At 40.2% G+C, this 21960-nt stretch overlaps 1 protein-coding gene across 3 annotated transcripts; it reads right to left on the reverse strand.

The window, feature by feature from the left end:
• Positions 1-1488: 1488 nt before the first annotated feature.
• On the reverse strand, positions 1489-17510 carry LOC309881147 (lysosomal amino acid transporter 1 homolog). Of its 3 annotated transcripts, none has more exons than XR_014318087.1 (10): positions 17364-17510; positions 15420-15531; positions 13670-14015; positions 12311-12440; positions 11503-11593; positions 9604-9728; positions 8587-8682; positions 7716-7901; positions 7134-7223; positions 1489-2367 (listed from the first exon to the last, which is right to left on the reverse strand). XR_014318087.1 is itself a non-coding variant. In XM_082766769.1 (10 exons), the coding sequence occupies exons 3-10, from the start codon at positions 14005-14007 to the stop codon at positions 2266-2268; spliced, it is 969 nt and encodes a 322-aa protein (XP_082622895.1). In that variant the 5' UTR covers positions 14008-14015; positions 15420-15531; positions 17364-17510; the 3' UTR covers positions 1489-2265. The 3 variants fall into 3 exon arrangements, 2 of the variants coding, with proteins under 2 accessions (XP_082622895.1, XP_082622894.1); XM_082766769.1 differs by lacking the exon at positions 7134-7223 and having other exon boundaries at positions 13670-13805; positions 13905-14015; XM_082766768.1 differs by lacking the exon at positions 7134-7223.
• Between the last annotated feature and the right edge of the window lie 4450 nt (positions 17511-21960).

The raw sequence follows: 21960 nt of genomic DNA on the forward strand, positions 1-21960 counted from the left end.
AATGAGATTTCCATGATAGTTAAAAAATATCATTAGAAAACAATGCCATTAATCCTGGATTACACGCAACGCGGGCAGAAGACTTAGTGGCATCAAGCAGGAAGATTAAGACACTTTGCTCTTCAACAAAATAGCCGTGGTAGAGGCTATGCGCCGTGTTCTGCTGCCTGAGATTAACAAAGAGGGAATCAGGAGCTGTCCTTTCGTCCCTAACTTGGTGCATTGGCACAGCTCAAACTTCTCCTTTTGAAGTGGCAGAGCCTGCTTCTGAGAAAAAACAAATAGGGGCTGAGCAATGTGACGACAAAGAAACCTCACGTCTTAGCAGGCATCAGGAAACAGCAATGAGAATTGTGTGATGGCAGGTTACCCAAGCAGGCACTGCTCGTGTACGTTGCTGCTGGAACAGAAGCTGGAATTAGCTCACATTTTCATGTCCAACAGCAGGGACAACCATCCCCTGCCCCTCCAAACCACTCAACAGCAAATTCGTTGTTTTTTTTCCCCCTCAAATATCCAGTTAACCTATATATGAAATATATGATAAATGAAGTATCAATAAACAAACTATCGTTGCTTTGCATTTAGAAAGTTATTTTCCACTGAAATTCTTAAGTTAAATGACAGTAACTTTATACATCCCCTATTCAGCTGTTTTAACAAACAGCAGTATGAAACAGGGATAAAAAGGCAACCCGAAATAGGATTACTTATAGCAATAAAAAGGGAAATAATCTTTGAAGAAATAATGCAAGACCGAATTCTAACTGCATTAAAAAGTAACAAGTCATGGTTTCAATCAGCAGCCAGGCAAGCGGCTGATAATCTCGTGTGTACAGCATATAAATCTGCAAGTGAGACAAATTGCATTTTAATTTATGTACTGAAAAGGTTAACTTCTAATACCCTCTGCTAGCTTAAGAAACCAGGAAAAGCATGTTCAGCCTGCGTACACACCGAGGCCAATAAAGGCACCCTGCACGTGGGGAGCTCACCAGGAGCCCAGCCGTGCAGGGCTGTAACACAGTTCAGAAGCACACAGCTTTCCACGATACTGTTTGGAAATGAATTCGTAAAAGGGATTTGCCAAGATCACAGAATTTGGTCACTCGTATATGTAAGTGACTGCTGGGACACAGGGTGAGATCAGTTCACATTTCCCTATCCAACAGCAGGGATGACATCACCCCCAAAACACCCAAGCCCTATTTTGTGGGGGGTTATTTTATTGTTGTTGTTTTAATCTGGAGTGCAGGACGTTCTAGAACATCCAGAGAGAAGAGAAAAATGCTTCACTTTTAGCGTGCACTTTTGGCAGAGATTTAGATATGATCAATTGTACGCAGTTTATTTTTTTTTATTATTAATCTCTTCTGATGTCCCTTCAACAAAGTTATCTGAAATCAAAGGGAATGAGTTCCATGATAAGCCCACAAATGCACTGACTCATACTGACTTTAAAAAAACAGCCCTTTTGTTCGCAAAGTTATTTATTGAAGTGAATCATTATACACATGTATAATGAAATATGCACTGGAATTTTATTCTGAGATCTTATTAAACTTTTCTTCAAACAGAACAGTTTTGAATAAACATACCTAACACACCATAGACAATTGCAAGGTACAATCTTAGCATTCCCCCCTCCGGTACTTACCTAGACCAGCAGCTTGTAAAGAAATGCAAGTCATAAAAAAAAAAGAAAACCCTTCCATGCAGTGTATGATGGCATGCAGTAATTATATTCCATGGAACACACAGGTATTGACGAATAAATGTTTTAATTAACTGAACAATAAAAAGGACAGTAATACTTTACAATGAGCTGTACATGAGGATCCCCCCAGCTTACAAGAGTGATGTAAAAGCGCAACAATGGATCCTGCATTTTTTTAAACAGTCACGTTACTGTTATCTAGATGTAGATTTTTATCTAAAAATTGTCACCTTGTGATATGCATTGTATCACGACATCAAATAAATACTTCTAAAGCAGTCCCTGCTGTGATTCCCTATCATGATAGGGAGAAACAGCCTAAAAATGTAGGGGAGGGGAAAAAAAATCGAGGAGAAAAGACTTGATATCATACTGAAATACAGTATTAAGTATTTATTTTCATATCCTTTTCAAATAAGTAATGACAAATCAATGACAAAATAAATAAGGTAACAAATGTGGTCCCTCAGCACACCCAATCTCAACTGTTTGTTGAAGTCAGCCAAGAGCAAAGTGCACGGGAGGCAGGAGCCGACCCCGACCCCGCACTAGGCAGTCTCCTCGCCCAGGAGCAGCGGTTCCACTTCCAGCGCCACCACGCCAGGCTGCCCTTCCTCGCGCTGACGATACAGAAGGAACTGCACGGTCACCTGTTATTTTGGGGTAAGGAAGTAATTAACTGGGATGCAGAGGCAGCACTTGCAGTGCTGGCTTTCAGCGAACGGCAGAAAGTCGCACAGAATAAAAGCAGCCACCCATTTAGCTCTGGCTCAGGCTCTGAGCACCACAGTCCACAGAGGAAAAACTTAAAACTTGTTTAATCTAATTCACATACTGAGGGGCATTATCCATTTTATTTAATCCTAACTGTGGAATCCTCTACATTATCATACAAGCTCTTCCAAGCCTTACTTAATACTCATTTTCAGTATTTTTTTTTAAATGACAAAACATTTAATCACTTTATTTGCAATACTAAAAAAAAGGAAGATACGGGAAAAAAATAACTTAAAACCTCAGCTTTATGGCTCAAATACAAATGAGAATATCCTTTGCTATCTCTTGCCTGCAAGGGTCGTAAGCATGAAATTCATCAGATGCACAAGAGGAGCATCGTTCACCTGGGGAGCCCACATGGGGCTGCTGGTAAGGAGGGGAGTTGGTAAAAACTTCTTAGAGGTGGATCAATTGGGCATGATCAGGAAACAAAATTCCTATTTCCTGCAAAATTCTCCCTCATTTGGTACTGGAAGGCAATGACAGGCCAACAGCTCTGTGACTCACTATTTAATACTGTTTTCAACACAGAATTGTGCAATTAGACATAACTGCTTATTTCTATTGTAAACTAGACCACTGGAAATACTGCTAATCTAAGAAGAATTAACAAGTATGTACTTGTCCTTTTTCTTGACGATTCCAGCTCTCAAACAAAATTACTGATTTTGAGCATATTTAGCCTTTAAAAAAAATGGGGATGTGCACTTAGAAAGAATAAGAGATGCCTTACTCCTCAGAACTTCTGATTGTTGAGTTTTATACTTGGAAGCAGGCTTAAAAGTACAGGGTGTGGAAACAAGAAGCCATCCGTATACCTGGGTACCCCTCTGCAAAGGGCAGTGGATGCTTCATCTACGTTCAGCTTTAATTGAGACTTGTTACCACTACTACTACATGTAAAACCCCACTTTAAACTGAAACTGCATTTCTCTGGGAGGAAACCTGGCATATAAAATTTTGCCAGGAACGCTTCAGCCCACTTAAAATAACTTGGCTGGTAGACAATGTTTGTGAGAAGTCTGAGGCTAGTGTACATGCTTATTTATAAAAATAAGAATTAAAAATAAAAAGCTTTCTGGGAGGCCTGGATGGAAGCAGAGGAAATTCTCTACAAATTTCTTAGGCAGCACCCCAAGAGTTGTCCCACGTTCCCAAAGCTCTCCTGCATCCCACCTCTAAGGCCTCCCAGCTGAAGACTAGACAGGATTTCCTTCAGAGACAGCAGACCAGCACTCATTTCAAGTCCTTCTGCAGTATTATGCAGGAAACTTTAAGAAGAAAGTTTAGCAAATTAGTGTTACAGCATATGTAGCTACCGCTTAAATTTCCTGCCTGTTTCTTTTTTTCAAACAGCCAAACACCTCCCCAGGTCTTAAAAGCTGCACTGGTAGAAAAGGCTGCTGTGGGTTGGGGATCAAACCAGCTGAAATCACACCGTGGGCTGGGAACAGGACTGGGCTGCATTACCGCTTAGCCACCAAGCTGGCAGCAGCAACAGAGCTCTTAATTTCTGTAACTTACCATCCTTCTGTGGAATTCACCAAAAAGTATTTCCAGAATGTTGGTGTGTTGTTGTTTTTTTTTTTAAGCATATGTGCTCATCTGGTTGTATTTTTAAAATCAATGCTAGACTGCCAAGACTACTTAATATAGAAACATGCTTGCTGCTCAAGTCTGTGACTTTCTGGGGGAAACTCCAAGGCCTCTGTACGCAGAGAGCCCAGACTGGAGGTGAGAACCAAGCTGAGTACTCAACACTGGTGTTTATGACAGCCACTGAACACGTTCATCAAATCTGTTTCATTAAACCTACAAACAATTTAATGACAAATCAAGTAATGCAGTACTTTTGAGACAACAGCAGGTAGTTACAGGAGCACAGAAAAGTTTGGCTGGGAAAGTCTTGCTGACTTGTCAGGTCAGACTTACATTCTCTGCACCGTGTAATTAAATTACAAAGCATGATGTTTTGTAGAAGTATATAATGGATTCCAAGTGGCTGCCCTGCAGCTCACAAAAGGTGCAAGATAAAGAGTCCGTGTACAGCAGCTTGGCTCTTGCTGAATATCCTTTGGCTATTTAGTTATAACCTGGCTACACTTAATGAAAAGAAGTACCCGCAGAGGATTTGAACATCCCTCTCTGACAATAGGGTGATGTCAAACAAACAAACAAACAAAAAAGGCAAAAATCTTAGTAAAGGGCCTTACCTGAATCTAAATACAAAGCAGAGTTGTTTGCTTTTGCTGGGGGCAAGGAGGGGAAAGAAGCAAGGGTGAAAGAGGACACTTAGAGAAAAGGACAAAGTTTTCCAGAAAAGTTGTGCTAAAGTCAGTCTCTTAAGACTTTTAGCAGCAGCCAACACTGTTTGCAAGGGCAGAAGTGGTCAAAACCTCATTATTTTAATACTACATATTTTAAATCCTCGTGTACAAGCAAGCCATTAAATAATCACGCACATAAAGCTCTAGTGAGGTGCACCATGGAACCCTAAGATAGGCAAATATGGACTTAAGCATCTCTCCCAGATAAGGAACCCCACCCCATCAGGAACAAGCAAACCTTGTCTTTCACAGTCTCTTAGAATCAGAGTGGTTTGGGTCAAAAGGGACATCAAAGACCATCTAATCCCAACCCCTCTGCCCTATAGGCAGGGGCACTTTCCCCTAAAAACCCTTGGGAAACTCCAGCCACCTTCCTCTGCAAAGCAGCAGTTGGAAGGAAACAATTACTGGAAGAGACAATCACGTCCAATTTATAATGAAAATGTGCAAAGTTATGAAACTCCTTAAAATGAAAAAGAGGACAACGCATACTTTAGAAACAACTGCACACTTCCATTATTTATCAGAATAACTAGCTTATTGTGTGCTCAAATAACTAGCTTTAGACACCGAGGAAACAGGATGACCACGTTATCCTGTTAAAGTAAGCTGAAATGGGTCTGGTGTAATCCTGCACTACCTAACACTGGAGCTGCTGTTCCAGCTACGATCGGGAGTCCATTGGGTTCTAAAAATAGTCAACGCCAGCCACGGCAGGCGGAAGCACAAGAAAGAAAACTGCAGCAGACACAGAGTAAGTGAACCCTTAATCCTTCCTTGGACCTTGAGGAATGAGGGCTTATCTTCCACCTAATGAAACTCTGCACACTCTGAGGAATAAACCATGCTGGAATTAGACAATTTCTACAACTACTTCTCAAACCAGAGACTGCTGCACAAATGCTTAATTACGAGACACCTCTCTTGTAGAAATTACAACGTTTTCATTTAAGTCCTCTGTTTTTCAAAACCTGAGTGGTCCTGTTCTGGTCTAGGTCTAACATGACATATCGGTTTGTTAGAATTTTGATTTTCTTGCTTGGCAAGAGACAGTAATGAAGCTCTCTTTAAAAAAAAAAATAGCGTTTACTTCCATACCTTCAGGGCTTCTCAAAGCTGGAGGTCTGCTTTTGTTTTCTCTTGATTACAAATACTTCATACATTTTCAACTAACACTATATACTTGACTAGATTTCTATAAGCTCCCCAACCTGATTTGGGAGCATCTGCTTCCAATATAATTTGAACTGGAAGACTATTAGCAAGATTGGATTCAGACTCCAATCAAGAGGGAGCAGAGAAATGAATGTCATGTGCACACTGGCACTGCAATTCCGGGGCTGGGCTCACAGAGGGGAGAGGTTTGTGGCCAACGTAGAAGTTTTTGAGTACATCACAGAGAGACATCTGCTAATATGCACATAATGTACTGTAAGGGTCATCAAGATCAAATTCTAGGGTTTTTTTTTGGTAAATAAATACTGGCAGTTTTATGTTTCCAGCTGTGGAGAGGAAAAGAAAGTCACTACTTCAACTGTGGAACAAAAGGCCTGAGCACTCACACCAGCCACATGGGCTAGCAACCCCGAAGCCCTGCAGTCTGCTCAGGCAAAAGAAACTACATTGTCTCAAAAGATAAAAGTTAAATTTACAAACGCAAGAAGCACGGATACTATTCTGAGGGACAGTACCATTTGACAGCCCATCCAAGGCGAGGGTGAGCTGTCCTATCATCAGGCTAATTGGAGTGCCTTATGAAATTACTTTAATTAGAAAGACAAGACTGGTGCCTGGGAATCACAACTTCTTCAACTGTTCCAGGTAAATCTGGTAAAGAGCTTCCTTCTAATATGGAACAGATTAGCACAGTATGCTTTTTTAGCACGCTCTTGAAATCCCTCTTTACTCTATTCCATTTCATACTTGGAGTTAATGGAGCTAAGTACCAAGATGTTTTAAGAAACAAAACTAAAATTCTTACTCCAGGAAAGATCAGAAAATCTCCAGTTTATACTATTTTAAATGAAACTGCAAGCAAAAGTATCCAGGCAGGTGGCTATAAACACACTATGAACAGAAGAACAGCAAATACCACATTATCATTCACTAGACTTTTAAAGAAAAAGTAAAATATTTATGGTAATATTGTACTTTTAATTTCTTGATCACAGAATGCTAATGCTCAATCTAGAAACAGCATGACTAGCAATAACTAAAACACTGTAAACATCTTACTTATGTCCCCTGAATTAAGAATAAAAAAAAAATACTGCTTAAGTTTACTCAGGACTTCAAGAAACAGACATACTAACCTATGTAACTGTGTAGTAGTAGGGCAGCTCTTAGCACGACTCAGTGAGCATAGCTGATGGTTTGCAGAGGCACTCAGTGTTTCAATGCATCTGATTTTGCCCCAAATTATACAGTTAAGGGTAGCTGCAGAATTTCCTTGTTATATGCTATTTTCTTGAAACAAAGCTGGCCAAAATCTCACAGCCTGTCTCTCAAGTGAATGCACTCTTCCAATAGCATTTATGAGTCAGCCAACTTCTCAAAGCTATAATTCTATATTTCCATTTAAAAACAAGCAGTTTTGGAGGTGTTTTTTGTTTTTCACATTTATCAGATATCACACAGAACAGCACACTGCAAAATTCCACTTTCCAACTTTTAGTATACTATATATTGACTACAACATCGAAATTAACCTGTGCAATGTAGCTTCAATGTAGTTATTTTCTATAATGTTATAGAAACATTGTTACAGAAAACATATCAATTATTGTTCTGAAAGAAGATTTTTTTTTTAATTAGTTTTAAATTCCACTTAATTTCTGATCTACTTATTAACAAGCCCATCCTGAAAAACTCCAGCTGTAACAGCAAAAGGATACAAAAATGTCTAGAAACAAAACTCCAAAGCTCCCAATGAGCCACGGAAGATGGTGTAAAAAGTAGAGAGCTTGGAAAGATGTGGTAGCAGGCATCTTTAAAACAAGGCTCAGTCCATATGTACAGTTTCCCAGCATGGCTAATGCAAACAGCAGGTAAGAGGTGCCTTCTGTTGATCTTCTTCGAAACTAAATACAAAGAATTTTTACAGAAAAAAAAAAAATATGTTAAAACATTCACCGCAGTAGATTACATGTTGTAGTATTTTGGCTGGGATGGAAAAGGTAAGGGGGGGAACAGGAATAAGCTTGGAAATGAATTAACCATTTACACACTCTGCTAGAATACCTGTATGCATTTGATTATGTAAAACCCTGAGCATTTTTTCCTCCCGCAGACTCTTCACTATTGGTATATTAAAAAGTCAGTAATAGCATCTTCATGGAAAATAGCCTAAAGCTTTAAACTAATTTTCCTCTAATTTTAAATTTTGATCATATAGTTGTTTACTTAAGGTAGAACAGTTTGGAGAAAGAAAAGGGGAGATACCACTTGCTCATGCAACCAATCACACAAAGCATGCTTCCGCTCATGTATCTGATTGAACTGTGTAAAAAAAAAAAAAAACACAACTTTCCTCTTTCTGGCAAATCAGTCCTCTCCTATCAATTAAAGACCATCATTTTTCTAAAATTCTCACCACCCTCTTCCCTTTTGAATGGAAAAACAAAGCCCTTCTTTTTCTTTACAGAGTCACAAAAGCCATGCAGGCTTTTGATGTTGAGGGCTCACTGCTAGGAAGAATCCAAAATGTCAAGCAACGGAGAGTATTTTGTAAACTATACAAGTATACTTAGCCAAAAAACTACTTACATTTTTATAAAGCTGAGGAAATCTACTTCCCAAGTAAAACACACAAGATATATAGCCACAAATGAAGCCTGACATTTCAATCATATCAAGGGAAGTCTGAAAAAATAAAGGTACATATGTTTTGGCAATAATGTTTTCAAGCATTTCAGAGGCTTAGAGAGGCCACAGGCTATCATTCTGGACAGAACTCCCTTCAAAGCGGTTCAGGACAGCTCTTCAAATGACCAAAAAGGGCTAGAAAAGGTTTAATCTTTATCTTACAACAATGCACAGTGCTGCGTCATAGCCATGACTAAGATCAAAACCAGTGCCAGGCTTTAGGCTGTAACACTAATGTCAATCCAATCCTTCTGCTCAAGATGCTTGGACACAATAATTCAAGCCAAAACTAAAAACTGTAGCTAGGGCTACTAAAAAAAAAAAAAAAATCATCCTGTCTGGAGAAAGCAAAATACTCATTTTTCAGTTTAAGAGAATTGTTAGTTTTCTCACACTAGCTGTATTTTGAAAATAAGCTGCCTCCCTGCTGAGCAATGTTGCTGGATTACAATTATTTTACTGGCATTAGTACGAAGGCTGCAAAATTGCTAGCATAGCCTGTGAACCTTCCTGGTGAAGTGACAGCAGCAGCAGCAGGTACAATTGTAATTTTCCACTTTTATTGATTTCACTTTTCACTGCATAGTCTCTACATGGATGTCCATGTTATCTAACACAGGCAGAAAGACAACACGTGTACATGTTGTTTCACAAAGCAGCACATCCTAATAACCCAAGGGACAGAATAAGCCCAAAACACAGGAAGCTGCTAAAAGAAGCTCTTTTGTAACTTCTTTATTTTGGGATGTATGGTACATACTTAAAATGTCCAAATAGCGCCACATTTATGATTTCTAAGGCATTGTTAAAAACAGCATCCAAATTTCTTTAAACCTCAGAGCACATAATCCTTTCAAGACACTTACACTGGTTTTTTTTGCTTGTTTGTTTTAGAATGGAAGCAGGTTAAGAACTTACATTAGTTCTTTCCAGTACTGAACTCTGGTCTTGGTTTCTTACTAGCAGCTGGCAGAGCAGAACGATGCACAGGGCTATACACACCAAGATCCAGGTTACACAGAAATTCTTCAGGTTTTTGCTGCCTAGAATGACATACAAACGAATTAGCTGAAAAAAAGGTAACTTTAAATTAACAGCAGATGTTATCTGCAACATAAAAATGCAAATCTAAAGGTACAATTCCAGGTTATCTTCTTCTCAGCAACAATTCAAGGCTAAGGAGTCCTCCTCTTCTCCCGGGCCACGTTTCCAGCCCTGCTCACTGTGCACTGTGTCTTAATGCACCACCTGAGGGCAGCAGTGCAGGAGCAGGAGGGAGCTCCTCACACAGGCATTGCTACTGAGACTATTTTCACACTCAGTTCATCTCTTAGATAGTTTCATTTCCTAGTAATTTACTTTTATGTAACAGCTGATAAACAGAAAGCAGCTAAGAATAGAATACAACAGTTTCTTTCAACACATTGCAATTTAAAAACATGAAAGCAACAATATTTGAAATTTAGATTACTTACTTATCTGAAAGATATTTTTGAATTTAAGTCTTCTGCTGGACCAGTGTCTATGTCCATGGTTAGCTAGAAATGAAACCTTATCTTTACATGCAGAGGCTCACATATACAAAGATAAAGACTCCATCTAATAAGTTTCCATAAATATCTACAGGACAACCTGAAAATGATAAACAATCCTACTGATCTCTCGAGCTATGCTATCTTCTGTATTTAAAAGGTAGTGGTAAGCTCCTACAGTCACTGTTACCTGCGGAACAAATTGCTGTATAGCATCAGAAGGCCTGCCCTAAAGACCTGCAACCTCTACAACAGGCACAGGAAGCAATACTGCTGGTTCAGAGGCTTGAAGATGCAAAATTGACCGACCTGCCTGCAGTAACAGCTCTAGAACTGGCTATTGAAAAGCTTTTATTCCTTTATTCCCAAAACCATTTCTTCCTCTCCAGCTATGCACAAAATTGAGCTGAAGCAGGCATGGACAGTTATAATGCACAAGAGCCTGCATTTGTTTTCAACAGCAGGCAGCAGGAAGGAAATATCTTCAGCACTGACCTATCTCCAGGCTTATTATCAGTTCCATATTGAATGAATCTGCTTTATCCCTATTTAGTTTGCTGGGCAGGCGTCTGTTTTGCTTCAGCTTTTTGTTACCTCCACTGCACCGTGGGTTTTAGGTTTTGTGTTTTTTTAGGTTTTGTGTTTTTTTAGGTTGATGAAATAATGCTTTTAATTTGATGCACAGTGAACATAGCTTTCTGTCTTCCATTGCAGTCAAAACAGTAGTTCGTTCGGTAGGCTGAATGCTACAACTACTGCCAGGATTTTATGAAGCAACTCAAGCAATTTCATTCCCATTAATAGTTCTTAATTGTGGGTATTGAAACAGAACGCATGAAGATGTCAAGGTATTTTACGCTATAAGCAAATAAAGTCCTGTTTTAATCAACATGAAGGAAACTGAGCCACACAAAGCAATAATGAAAGCTTACTCTCAACTTACACATACAGTTAGATGGCTGAAAGTAGATAATAAAACCATGGAGCAAGTTAGAAAATGGAACCAGATTCCACAAAACTATATTTTTATGTCTATATAAACTGAAAGCACTATATAGGAGATGTGTACAGGTATTTTGTGGGTAAAAAGAGGGCAGAAAGGCAGAGTAGAGAAAGAATAGGACTTTCATGAAAAGACTGAGAAAACTGCAAGAAATACGCCTAACAACTCCAGTTGGAATTTGTGCATCTTATTTTTAGGGAGCTTTTCTTTAAATGCTATAGGAAACATCACAGTGAAGAATGTGCTACTTAATGGATAATATTAAGTGCTTAAAAATCTTACATTTTGTCATCTTCTGATTCTTGAGCTTATAGTATACATATTGTGAAATCATGATTATATCCATATTAACATAAGAGATGGCAGTGATGGTCTGAAAGAGAAAAATACATTTGCACGTTCAGTACACAAGAAGTTAAAAACTTTCCCAACTTAACTGTGCTTCATAACAATAATGTGAACAACGACTACCAAGTTAGACAGCAGCAGATGAATGCGATGTAAAGCTTGTGCAATGGTGACATGCTGACACCATCACAACAGTTTGTCATTTTCCAGGATGCATGGCACAAATTCCTGCCTGGGCAGACTGAAAAATCCTTTCCTGCCCAGAAGCTTAAGCCCACTCTACCCAGCTTCCCAGCACTTTGGAATCTATCAGTCTTGCTTAGTGCCTCCTGCCTCAAGAAGACAGAGCTGACATTCTCTCTTCTCCCTTTTACAATGGGGCAGATGAAACTGTTAGACAACATTAAGTTGTAAACTAGATGACAACTCTATCCACTCTTGGGTCCATCTCCAGCTTGGGAAAACTTCTGTGACTGACACATACATCTTTCTTTCATTACAAATTGAAAATAGAAACAGCAGACAAGAAAGTTCCAGACACAATTAACAGATCACTAACAACTAAGGCTGGAACTGTATTTTCAAATTTTAACAGATTAACGAGAAAGGTCTAGTTCAAAAAAGCTGTTAAAAGACAATTCTCAAAATATATATCACATATATGTGCAATATTAAGTTATCCTAGAGGTTAAAAACACAGTCAAAAAGTATATAACAAAAAGTAGAAGTATCAACAGATTACCTGAATTGGTAGTTGATTTGTTAAATAGCAGCCTATAAAATTTGTAAGATCTCCAGCTATCCAACACAGCAGAAAGCCCAAAGACAGCGCTTGATCCACTTTTCCATTCTGACAGGCAACGTAAATTTGACTGGCACAAATTCCAGAAGTAATTATAAAATATCGTAAGCCAAAAATGTTTGACAAGCTTGAAAATACATTTTTCAAAATCTGAATAAAGAAAAATTAAAACTCTTAACTACAAGAGACCCATCACAGCAATACCCCACTTACAGTCTGAATGAGAACTCAGATTCACTACAGCTCACCATGTCTTACTCTAACAGATGCTGAAATCACAACCCCATTACAGCTCACATTGAGGTTTGTTTTTTTTTGTGTGTCCTGCACTGAAGTATTATTTTCTGGACACCAGAACTATGCCAGCATCATTTCATATTCCTCTGGTGTAAGTACTAGCTTTTAAGATACCGAAAGAAGAAAAACACTTAACATAGAAGTGCTAAGAACGAACAAAGCTCCTGTAAGAGCTGACAACTACACTCACGCTTCCAAATTGGAGAGCTGTTACTCAGATTCATAACAGGGACTATGAAGCAATCCCAAATTTAAGTCCATTAGACATGTCTTGATGAATTCCATACCCACTAACACAACACTTTTAATGTAAAGTTCCTTTTCAACTAATATTTCTGAAGCTCAACAGCTTGCTAAGAGTGTTTTTATTTTGCTTGATTTCCATCACATTTTTATTAGTTCAGTAAATTATATTTCCCTTATAGGGACAGACTTTGGAGTCAATCCCATTTTGTTTCAGGCATTCTCATCTACTAGCAGCATTTCTGCTTTTCTTTTGCCATCTCCTACCTACGTTTGAAACCTGAACCCAGCACCAGTCCACCAAACAGCAACTGATTTAGCACCACCGAAGTGCTAACTCATGTGCTGTTTCTGACCTTTTCTGAGTCCAAACTTCATTGGCAGGAGCCAGCACAAGAGTACTGGTGACATGGCATGTGGTTTAAATAAACACCGAGCCAGTTTTTGCAGCAAGTGTGCTGCGTGTGCACACATCTCAGGGTGGAGAAGATAAGAGAGAAGAGGTGATTTATTCTCATTTGCTCTAAGTGGCAGAGATTAGTGTCAAGTCAGTACAACAGAACAGTACATCAAGCTCATTTGTCAACCACCAAATATTGTTCTAAACATGAACAACATGCTTCTCTGGCATATTATATCTGTATTATGCAGATAGAGAAACATATCCAAGATAAACTAAAAAAAGGCAGCTTGTGAAAAAGGCTTCAGGCAAGATTACTCATGTCTCAATCTGAGGACTGCCTAAGACTTTAAACTTACGGTAGTGCAGCAAACAGAAAACAGACAATGGAAATCAGTCCTATGACAACGCTCCAGTACTCCCACGCATTCTCAACACATTCTTCCAGAAGATGCCAAATCCATGGTGTTCCATTTATACACAGTCTCCTAGTCTCTATTGGGGAGATATTGAAAGCATGTGTATACAGCTGGGAAGCCATCGTTTCTGGACTGAGATTCAATTTCAGAAGTTTATTTCTGCCTCCATTTTTACCCCATGCAAATCCGCAAATCCGTTTACCAATGCCGAATATCCGCTGTGAAAAGACCTCTGCATCCAGACGGATGCTTGATACCGCAGTTATTTCCAATCTCATAAATGAACCTGCCAAATTCAAAGAAATAAATATAGCCAGTGTGAATAAGACATTAACCATAAGATGCTTGATCATGTTTATTGCTTACAGAAAAGAAGTTAAGACTTCCAAGAAAGAGAAATACTTTGTAGCCCATCGCATTCATTAACCCTTGCAACATTCCAGATGTTTATCACTGTAGCATTTTAGCCTGAGCCTGTGTTAGATAGAGAGGTGCCAGAAATCTGCTACAGGGTAAAGTAAACACAGCCATTTATTCACACTTAACACCAAAACACTGATTTTCACATTCAGCATTATTGCAATGAAGCAACAGTGCCTTCTTTAACAGTATCCATCCTGAACGCTCTATTTACACTTAAGGAACATAAATTTAGTGATCATTTCTACGCAATTAATTCCCAGCTAATATTATGAAAGAGAAGTTATTTCTTACACAGATTGCAGACAAGCTCCAAGCTCTACTTGAATATATGTAGCACAATCAGCCTAATTAGTGATTCAATACAGTGTCAGACAGTTTGTATTATTTAATACTTCAGAGGAAAGAGGGAAAGCATGAGAAATCTCGTAAGGTAGATGTAGGGTATTTCCACTCCCAAACCACAAAGAATGAAGCACATGAAGTAAAACATAGCTTAAGTTTTGAAGCACAAGATCCTTTTGACCTTAAAAAATATCTTGTCATAGCTAATTATAATGATTCTGGATATTTATTGTTCTTCCTATTGAAATATTCATACTATTGGACATCATATTTTTTTTTTTCCCTAAAAGGCTAACCACTATAAAATTGAAGATTTTTTTTTTTTTAAAGCAAAAATGCGGAATTATCTGTGACTATTCTTTGAGATTTACTGCTGACAAAAAAAAAAAAAGCTGCTTTCCCATTCACTGATTCACTGTGATGATACTTAGGTTCTCTAAGGGTTAATAATTTCCCATGCAGAGGAGTCTCAAATCTATGAAAAAAGCCACAGCATATTTTAAGAAATTATTTTTAAAAATATATATGTATTGTATTAATAGGTTCGCCTGTTTAGTACTTAAAGCCAGATGTCAAATCAGTGACAAGACAACGAGAATTTTTAAGACCATTTGGGAACAACTCAGAAGCACAGCAAGTTCAGAAACCAGGAAGAAGTAACCCTGAGGCATGAGGGCATCCTCCTGTAAGTGACTACATATCTTGAGGACAACAGTCCCCAAAGGCCTCATGTTTGTGGCAGGGATTTTGATGTTCATAATACCCTGTGCCTGGGATGGGACAGGGCTTGGAAGGGCTCAACTTTCTACCCTTCCTACAACACATGTTGGAGCCACTCTCGTTATGCAAACTACATTCAAGCCTTGATGAAGGTTCACAGTGTTTGTTTTCGTAGAGCATCATTCACTGTGATGTTAGGACTCACTTTGCTAATCATCAGGAAATCTTTTTTCTTTCCAGACTTCAAGTATCTGCGGTGCTGCAACAAGTTTTCTGCGGAAACTGGCTGCCTCTCAAGAGAGCTGTCATCATGGGACCTAAACCACATAAACAATAAAAAAGAACATGTTTTCATATGCTGAGAATTCATCTTTGTCTATTAGATATATTTAGCTTATACTGGAGAAGTTATTAGACTTTGTAGTCATCTTTGAAAATATTTTTTTAAAGTTAAAAAATATATCTATGAGTAATGTTTAAATTAAGCTGCCTGTTCTGGTACTCTGCAGCTGAACAGGGTCTTACCATCCACTAAAAAGGAGAAACAAAGTACACATGCTACTTTAGGCCACAAACTTTCAACTATCTATAAACACTGTAACAATAAACACGCAAATTTTATTAGCTTTCAGCAAACACTGCACCTCAACTTCATCCCAAAATGCCCCTTTTGATAAATGCAAAATATTAGACATTTTAAAACAAAGTTGACTATGGTATTTAAAACTCTGCCTGAATGTCATGACTGCAGTTTGACTCACGCATTAGAAGTTCTCTTAAAAAAAATAATCACAGGGTAAAAAGTCTAAATGAGGCAATTCAGACTCAACCACCTGATCTCAGGCTATACCCTGCTCCAAACCCCCGCAGCTGCTACAGAAAACCAAACAGTTTAAGAAGTGGTGGGAGTCAGGCCACTTACGCTCCCCAGATGCCTGCAGCCGTGTGCGCTGGCCTCCTGCCACGCGCTGCACTTAACACATTTAAAGCACGTGGATATTCTCGGGTTGCTGTTCCTTAACATTTATACAGCAGGGTAACTTCTGTGCTGCCGGCCCTTGAGACTATACTTTTAGTCTTAAAATAACAGTGTGCTTTTTTTGTTTCATAATCCCCAGCAAGATACTGTGCCCCTATACCAAGAGCAATTTCACCCGTGGGTAGAACAACTGGATGCTTTCAACTAAACTTATCTGCCACAAAACCCTTCTTACTTCTCTTTTGTTGCATGAAATGCTTTGCACCTGAAAACAGGATGAGATTGCCGTCACATTTCTTTTCTTCCTGTAATATTAGAATTGATGAGGAAATAAAAGGTGAGTTATGTCCCTATAGAAATTTAACACCTACAGACTCATTCTGATTACTGCCCAAACAGTATTTTCTAGCATTTGAAAAAGTTGCAGTAGAGGTATTATTTATTATTTTCAATTAAGTGTTAGCCTGGAAGCTTGACACCACATCTTTCTGAAAAGGCTCAGTGTTTGTCTAGCTGGAAGTAAAACCATTGTGGTTTCGGATATTTAGTTATAAGGAATCAGTAGCTTGAGACTTTGCTTTGGACAACTTTTACTTTAATCCCCTACTACGAAATAGAGATACCCAAACAGAAATAAATAGTATTTTAAGGGTGAAGTCCTCTATGTTAAGAACAGCTCCACGGTGCGGAGGCAAAGCACGCTTCTCCTGTAAGTCTGGTAACAGTCTGAAACCCAAAAGGATGCTCAGCGGTATAGTGTTTGTAATTTATTACTGGGGGTAAAAAAGAAAATAAATAAAAAGAAGAGTTAAGGAGTAACTCGGAGCTTCTTCACACGCTCCCAGCATGAACCCATTCACCCGACCCCTGGCTCTTCCCTGAGAGCATCGTCCCCCAGCTGTGAACGCTGCCTCCTCAGCGCTGATGATAAAGCACGGCCACGCCGAGCCTACAAACCGCGTCCCGTTCCCCCAGAAAGCCCCCAGCTTATCAAAACGAGCAGAAAAAAACGAGAGATAAAGAAGCGCCGTCCCAAAGAAGCGCCCAGCCCCAGACCGCCAGCCCCGGGTGCCGGCGCCCCCCGCCCCGCGTAATGGCGGCCCCGCGGGGCGGCCGGGGCCGGGGCCATGAGGGAGGCGCTGCAAGGACGCGATGGGGGCGGACACCGACCTGGCCACGGCGGCTGCTGCTCCGCGGATCCAGCTCGGGCTCGGCCGGCCCAGCACCGAGGGTCCCGGCAGGCAGCGGAGGCAGGCAGCGGAGGGAGGCAGGGAGGCGGCCGGGCGGCCCTGGCGGGGTGACGGGAGGGGAGGCAGGCGGCCCGCCCGCCCCGCACCGCCCCTCGCCGCCATCGGCAGCCGCGGGGCCCGGGCGCCCTCTGCGGGTGGCTGCCGGGGCTGCGGAGCTGCCTGAAGGGGGAAAACTGCACCCCTCAGGGGGATTGGGGAAAATTGGGGGTTTTTGAAGGCCAGGGTGGTTGTTGCGAGGGTGCGCCCCTCTCTGATACAGCACCGCGGCTTCCAGGTCTGCCTCCGTGTTGTTGGCCAGGGCAGTCGCTGTGAGGGCAAAGCAGAAATCTGTCAGGTGGTCCAAGCAGTCCATAATTCCATATTGCTCCATAATTCCATATTGCTCCATAATTCCATACTGCTCCATGGCTTGCCTTCAGCTGGAGCAGAGGTTCATCCACAAGGGTGTCCCCCCGGCCCTTGACAAGCACAAGCTGAGGTGCCTGGAAGCAGAAGTTAAATCTTGGCAAGATTCGCTTCACGTGCAAATGCTCTACGTGCACCTTGGTTTTCTGGAGGCTCCTCTTTCCCCCAGAGGCTCCAAGGTGCAGACCCAGGCTGTCCCTGCAGAGCTGGCCATCTCCAAGGAGCTCCCGTGTGGGCTCCAGTCAGTTTCTGGGTCTCCCTCTGAAAACTGAGAAATTTGCGTCTCATCCCCACTGCCTAAAAACCAGGTTCAACCCAGAATGAAGAGCAACACACGTTCATTTACTGCAGGGCCGAGCCCAAATTGCCCTTTGCAGGCCTGGCCTCGGTCTGGGATGCAGCCACAAGCTTTCTGCTGCCTCCAAACCTGCCCTTTTCACCGCTGACTTAGTGCCCCTTGGACCTGCCGGCGGCTCTCAGGCGCTGCCTTTTAGTTTAATTGGTAATGGCAGGGAGTGATCCGAGAGACAAAGGAGCCTAATGAACAATCCTGGGATCTTCACAGGACGTGCACTTTTAAGCATGAATATTTTAAAATATTTTGATAGGAAGGAATATTGTATAATTTACTGAATTTTTAATAGAATTTTGCTTTTATTCTCATATAGGCTCATCATTTCTGTAGTTACTGCAGCCTAGCTAATTAACACAGGGTTGGGAGACTGATTAAAGGAAGGGTTTGGGTATCTGTATTGTTCTGGTTTAATTGCTGCTCAAGCGATGATTCAGTGTTGTGTTTGGCAGCTGAGCAGCAGTTGTCTGGCACTGTGAAATTCCCCGCTTATGTCCACGAGGCTCATCTGTTGCTGATTGGCAAAGGCATGCAGATTTATATACTTTTATAATGTTAATTGTAAGGGAAAATGAGAAAACTAGCAATTTAGGTGTGGAAGAGCACTGTAATGATACCTCTAAAATGCTTCTAGAGGCTAGAAAATGTTTCCAGAAAGAGAGCTTGAAATTCACAGGTTTATCCAGGCCAGTTGCTGCTTCTGTTTCTAGAATGTGCGTATCTTGTATGTCATGAGCTGCATCTTATGACACCCACTTTAAAAAGTGAATAAAGAGAGGGTAATGTGCTGAAAGACAGCCAATTATTTCATAAATGTAAACTACACTAAAAAGTGATGTACAGCATTATATATTTATGGACACAATTTTGTTCTACTGTCACATAACAAAATGAATAATACATTAGTCCAAGAACTTGTCATTAAGTGAACTTCTTTGTTGCCTTGCCATTAAAATAAAGTCCTCGGTCTGTGTATATGCATGACATTAACCCTTTTCTGGGAGTACAGTGTAGTGTGAGTGAAGGTACTATGAGACTGTAAATTTGAAGTTGATTTTATAATTTTTAAGGTGAAAGGATTCTAATGAGATTCATCTAAGATTTGAAGACATTCAGGATGGTTCTACAACTTTGTTAATGAGATGTGATAAATTGAATCCGTACTGAATATTATTTGGACAAGAAAATGCTGTTCTTTTTGACAGTCTCTGTTTTCTGAACATTTTTGTAGTAACCAATTGGAAAGAGAGAGATCCTTTGCAAGAATTAATGAGAAGGTGGACTCAGGGAAGACTTATTTAACCATTAGAAAACTTCCAGGTAAGACTAAAAATTCTGCTTGATCACATTTAACTCTAGAATATCGAGCTATTTTGTATTTTAAGTCAAATTAAGTATTTTTTTTTTTCCAAGAAGACAGAGGAACATCTATTTACGGTCTGATGAGGAAGACTAAAGGGGTAATCAGTCTTGGTGATTAGGAGAAAATTACCTTTATGTTTAAATGTGGTTGGACTGGATATGGGATTTTCAGGCCCCAGCTTAAATTCTTGTCTTGCCCCATGAGCCCAGCTGAGGGGCAGGGGTGGAGAAAACCCATATACAGTTTGATGGTGTAGCTGTCATAATGTTGAGCCTCCCAGGTATTCTGCAGAATCCTCCATATAGATGTATATGATGAGTTTGCACCTTTCAAAAGTAAGATTAAACTTAGCTGAAATACCATTTATCTCAGGATGTGTTAATCTGATTTTTTTTTCTTATTTTCTTCTTTTTCCCCATAACATAGTTGACAGAAAAATTGGATCAGTTTACTACCGAGTTGGACGTGAAAGGTGAACACTGAATTTTCTATTACTTCATTTTAATGCAATGTGTACACCTCACTATTTGATAAATTCAGACCTTCTGGGGAAAAACTGAAAATCACATTTTGGACACAAAGGATCAGATGTTGACTTACATTGCAGAGACTATTGGTTTAATTTTCTAGTTTGAGGGGAAAAAATTGTTTCTCTGCAATATTTTGAAGTTTCAGGGAGTTGTTTTCGTACTGGAACCCCTGTTGTTAGCTGTGTGCCACATCTGTGGGTAGGAGGTTCTTGGGTGAGTGGGGATGCTTAAAGAAAAGGACAACACGTATAGCAGTATAGAGGGAAAAAATAAATTAAAAAAAAAAAAAATGAGGAATTTTTTGAGGTCATGAAAGCTTTGTGAAGCAAATTTTGCTTAGGTCCTACCCTAAGGTTAAATTAACTTAATAGGACATGGAAAAGCACTGAGCAAAACATGAGGAATTGCCAAATGAGACAGATAATGGTGGAGAAGCTGACAGTGGTTACGTATATGAGGGAGGTGCTGCCAAGCTACAGCACAGTGATGAGTCAATAGCATGACGCTGTGGAGAAAAGCAGCTGTAGCTCTGAAGTGTGCTCATTGGGAGATGGCTGCAAAACATGGGAGGCTGTAATCCTACTGTAATTACACCTGAAAAGGCCTGGGGTAGGCTGTGGTGTTCTGTTTTCAGTGCATCTCTTCCAGAAAAGAGAGAGACCAACAAGAGAGATACAACAAGGGTGGGGTGGAAACTGACAAGAGGATGTGAAAGAGGTGAGAAACTGAATGAGATGTTTGCTCCACAAGAGGCATTTGAGAGAGCAATGAATCATTGAGAAAGTGAGGCCCTGTAACAAAACAGTGATCTGTTATCGACTGCTCCTAATGAAATTGGGAGAAGTGCTTGGCTACTGGGTAAATTCTTAATTGGGAAGTGTTGAAACATTTACCTCTGGGAAGCAGTAACAGCAGAAAAACATCAGGTGTGTCTATACCTGACAGCTCTTGCCTCAGCACAAGGATGTAGGTTAGATCACATCTTGAGGCTTTTCCAATCCTACGTTTCTATGGTTCCACGCTCATTTTATACAGAGACTTTCTTCTGCAAATGTAGCAAACAAAATTAGGTCTAGGAAAGCAGTTTTCCTAGGCATACATACTAGTGCTGATATTAATTCATTTAAATAATTTCTCCCGTGAGGTGTTGTCTATTTATTATTTTTTTTCTGTTGCCTGGTTTCCTTAAGCCATGAAATAAGTGCCACTGCTCAGCTCTGCCATTGTTGACTTTAGCGTTCCTGGTGGAAGTACTGTTCCTTATGTTTGTATCTTTCAAAGCATTGTGCTCATCTGTGAGCTATAGAATTAATGATGGTAAGCTTTTGAAGTATTATATCCTGAACAGATGTTTCAGTAGTTTTTAAATACTGACTCTTACTTTGGCATCTATCCATAGCCAAGAGGAGAACCTGTTCACAGGAAAGGCATGAGCTCATTGTACCACTGTGTGCTGCGTTTCTTTCTCAAAAGGTAGCAGAAATGCTTGTATTAATTTTAAATGCGGAGCTATGGAATGGATTATCTGGTATCATTAGTAGCTTCAGAGGATAGGTGTTTAATATTAATAATCACTGTTAGCATATAGCTTAATTAGGATGAGAAGTGTCTGGATGCTGTGCAGCACCAGTCTTGGTTCTAGATGCTGTTCCTGTCTGCAGCAGGCACGTCCTGGCTGCTGAGCTTTTGTCTCCAGGCAGCTGAGAACAGCATGTCCTCACTGCTGCTTATCAATACTGCTTCTCCTCCCTGGTTCTGGGACTCTTTAAAAGGTTTCTGGCTCTTAACCAGAAATGAAGAGCGTGAGTGCCTATTGAAACAGTCCCTTGCAGTCAGGCAGTTTTTTCTTCTGTGTGGGAGTAGCTGC

This window comes from Aythya marila, assembly GCF_965140915.1.
Source record: "Aythya marila genome assembly, chromosome: 9".
Lineage (NCBI taxonomy): Eukaryota > Metazoa > Chordata > Aves > Anseriformes > Anatidae > Aythya > Aythya marila.

Coding starts and splice junctions, on each gene's coding strand:
- LOC309881147 (XM_082766768.1), bottom strand. CDS start 14,007: ATGAGATTGGAAATAACTGCGGTATCAAGCATCCGTCTGGATGCAGAG. Junction 7,902..8,586: donor TTCCTCAGCTTTATAAAAAT/GTAAGTAGTTTT, acceptor CTTTGTATTTAG/TTTCGAAGAAGATCAACAGA. Junction 2,368..7,715: donor TTTTGTTTCTAGACATTTTT/GTATCCTTTTGC, acceptor CCAAAATAACAG/GTGACCGTGCAGTTCCTTCT.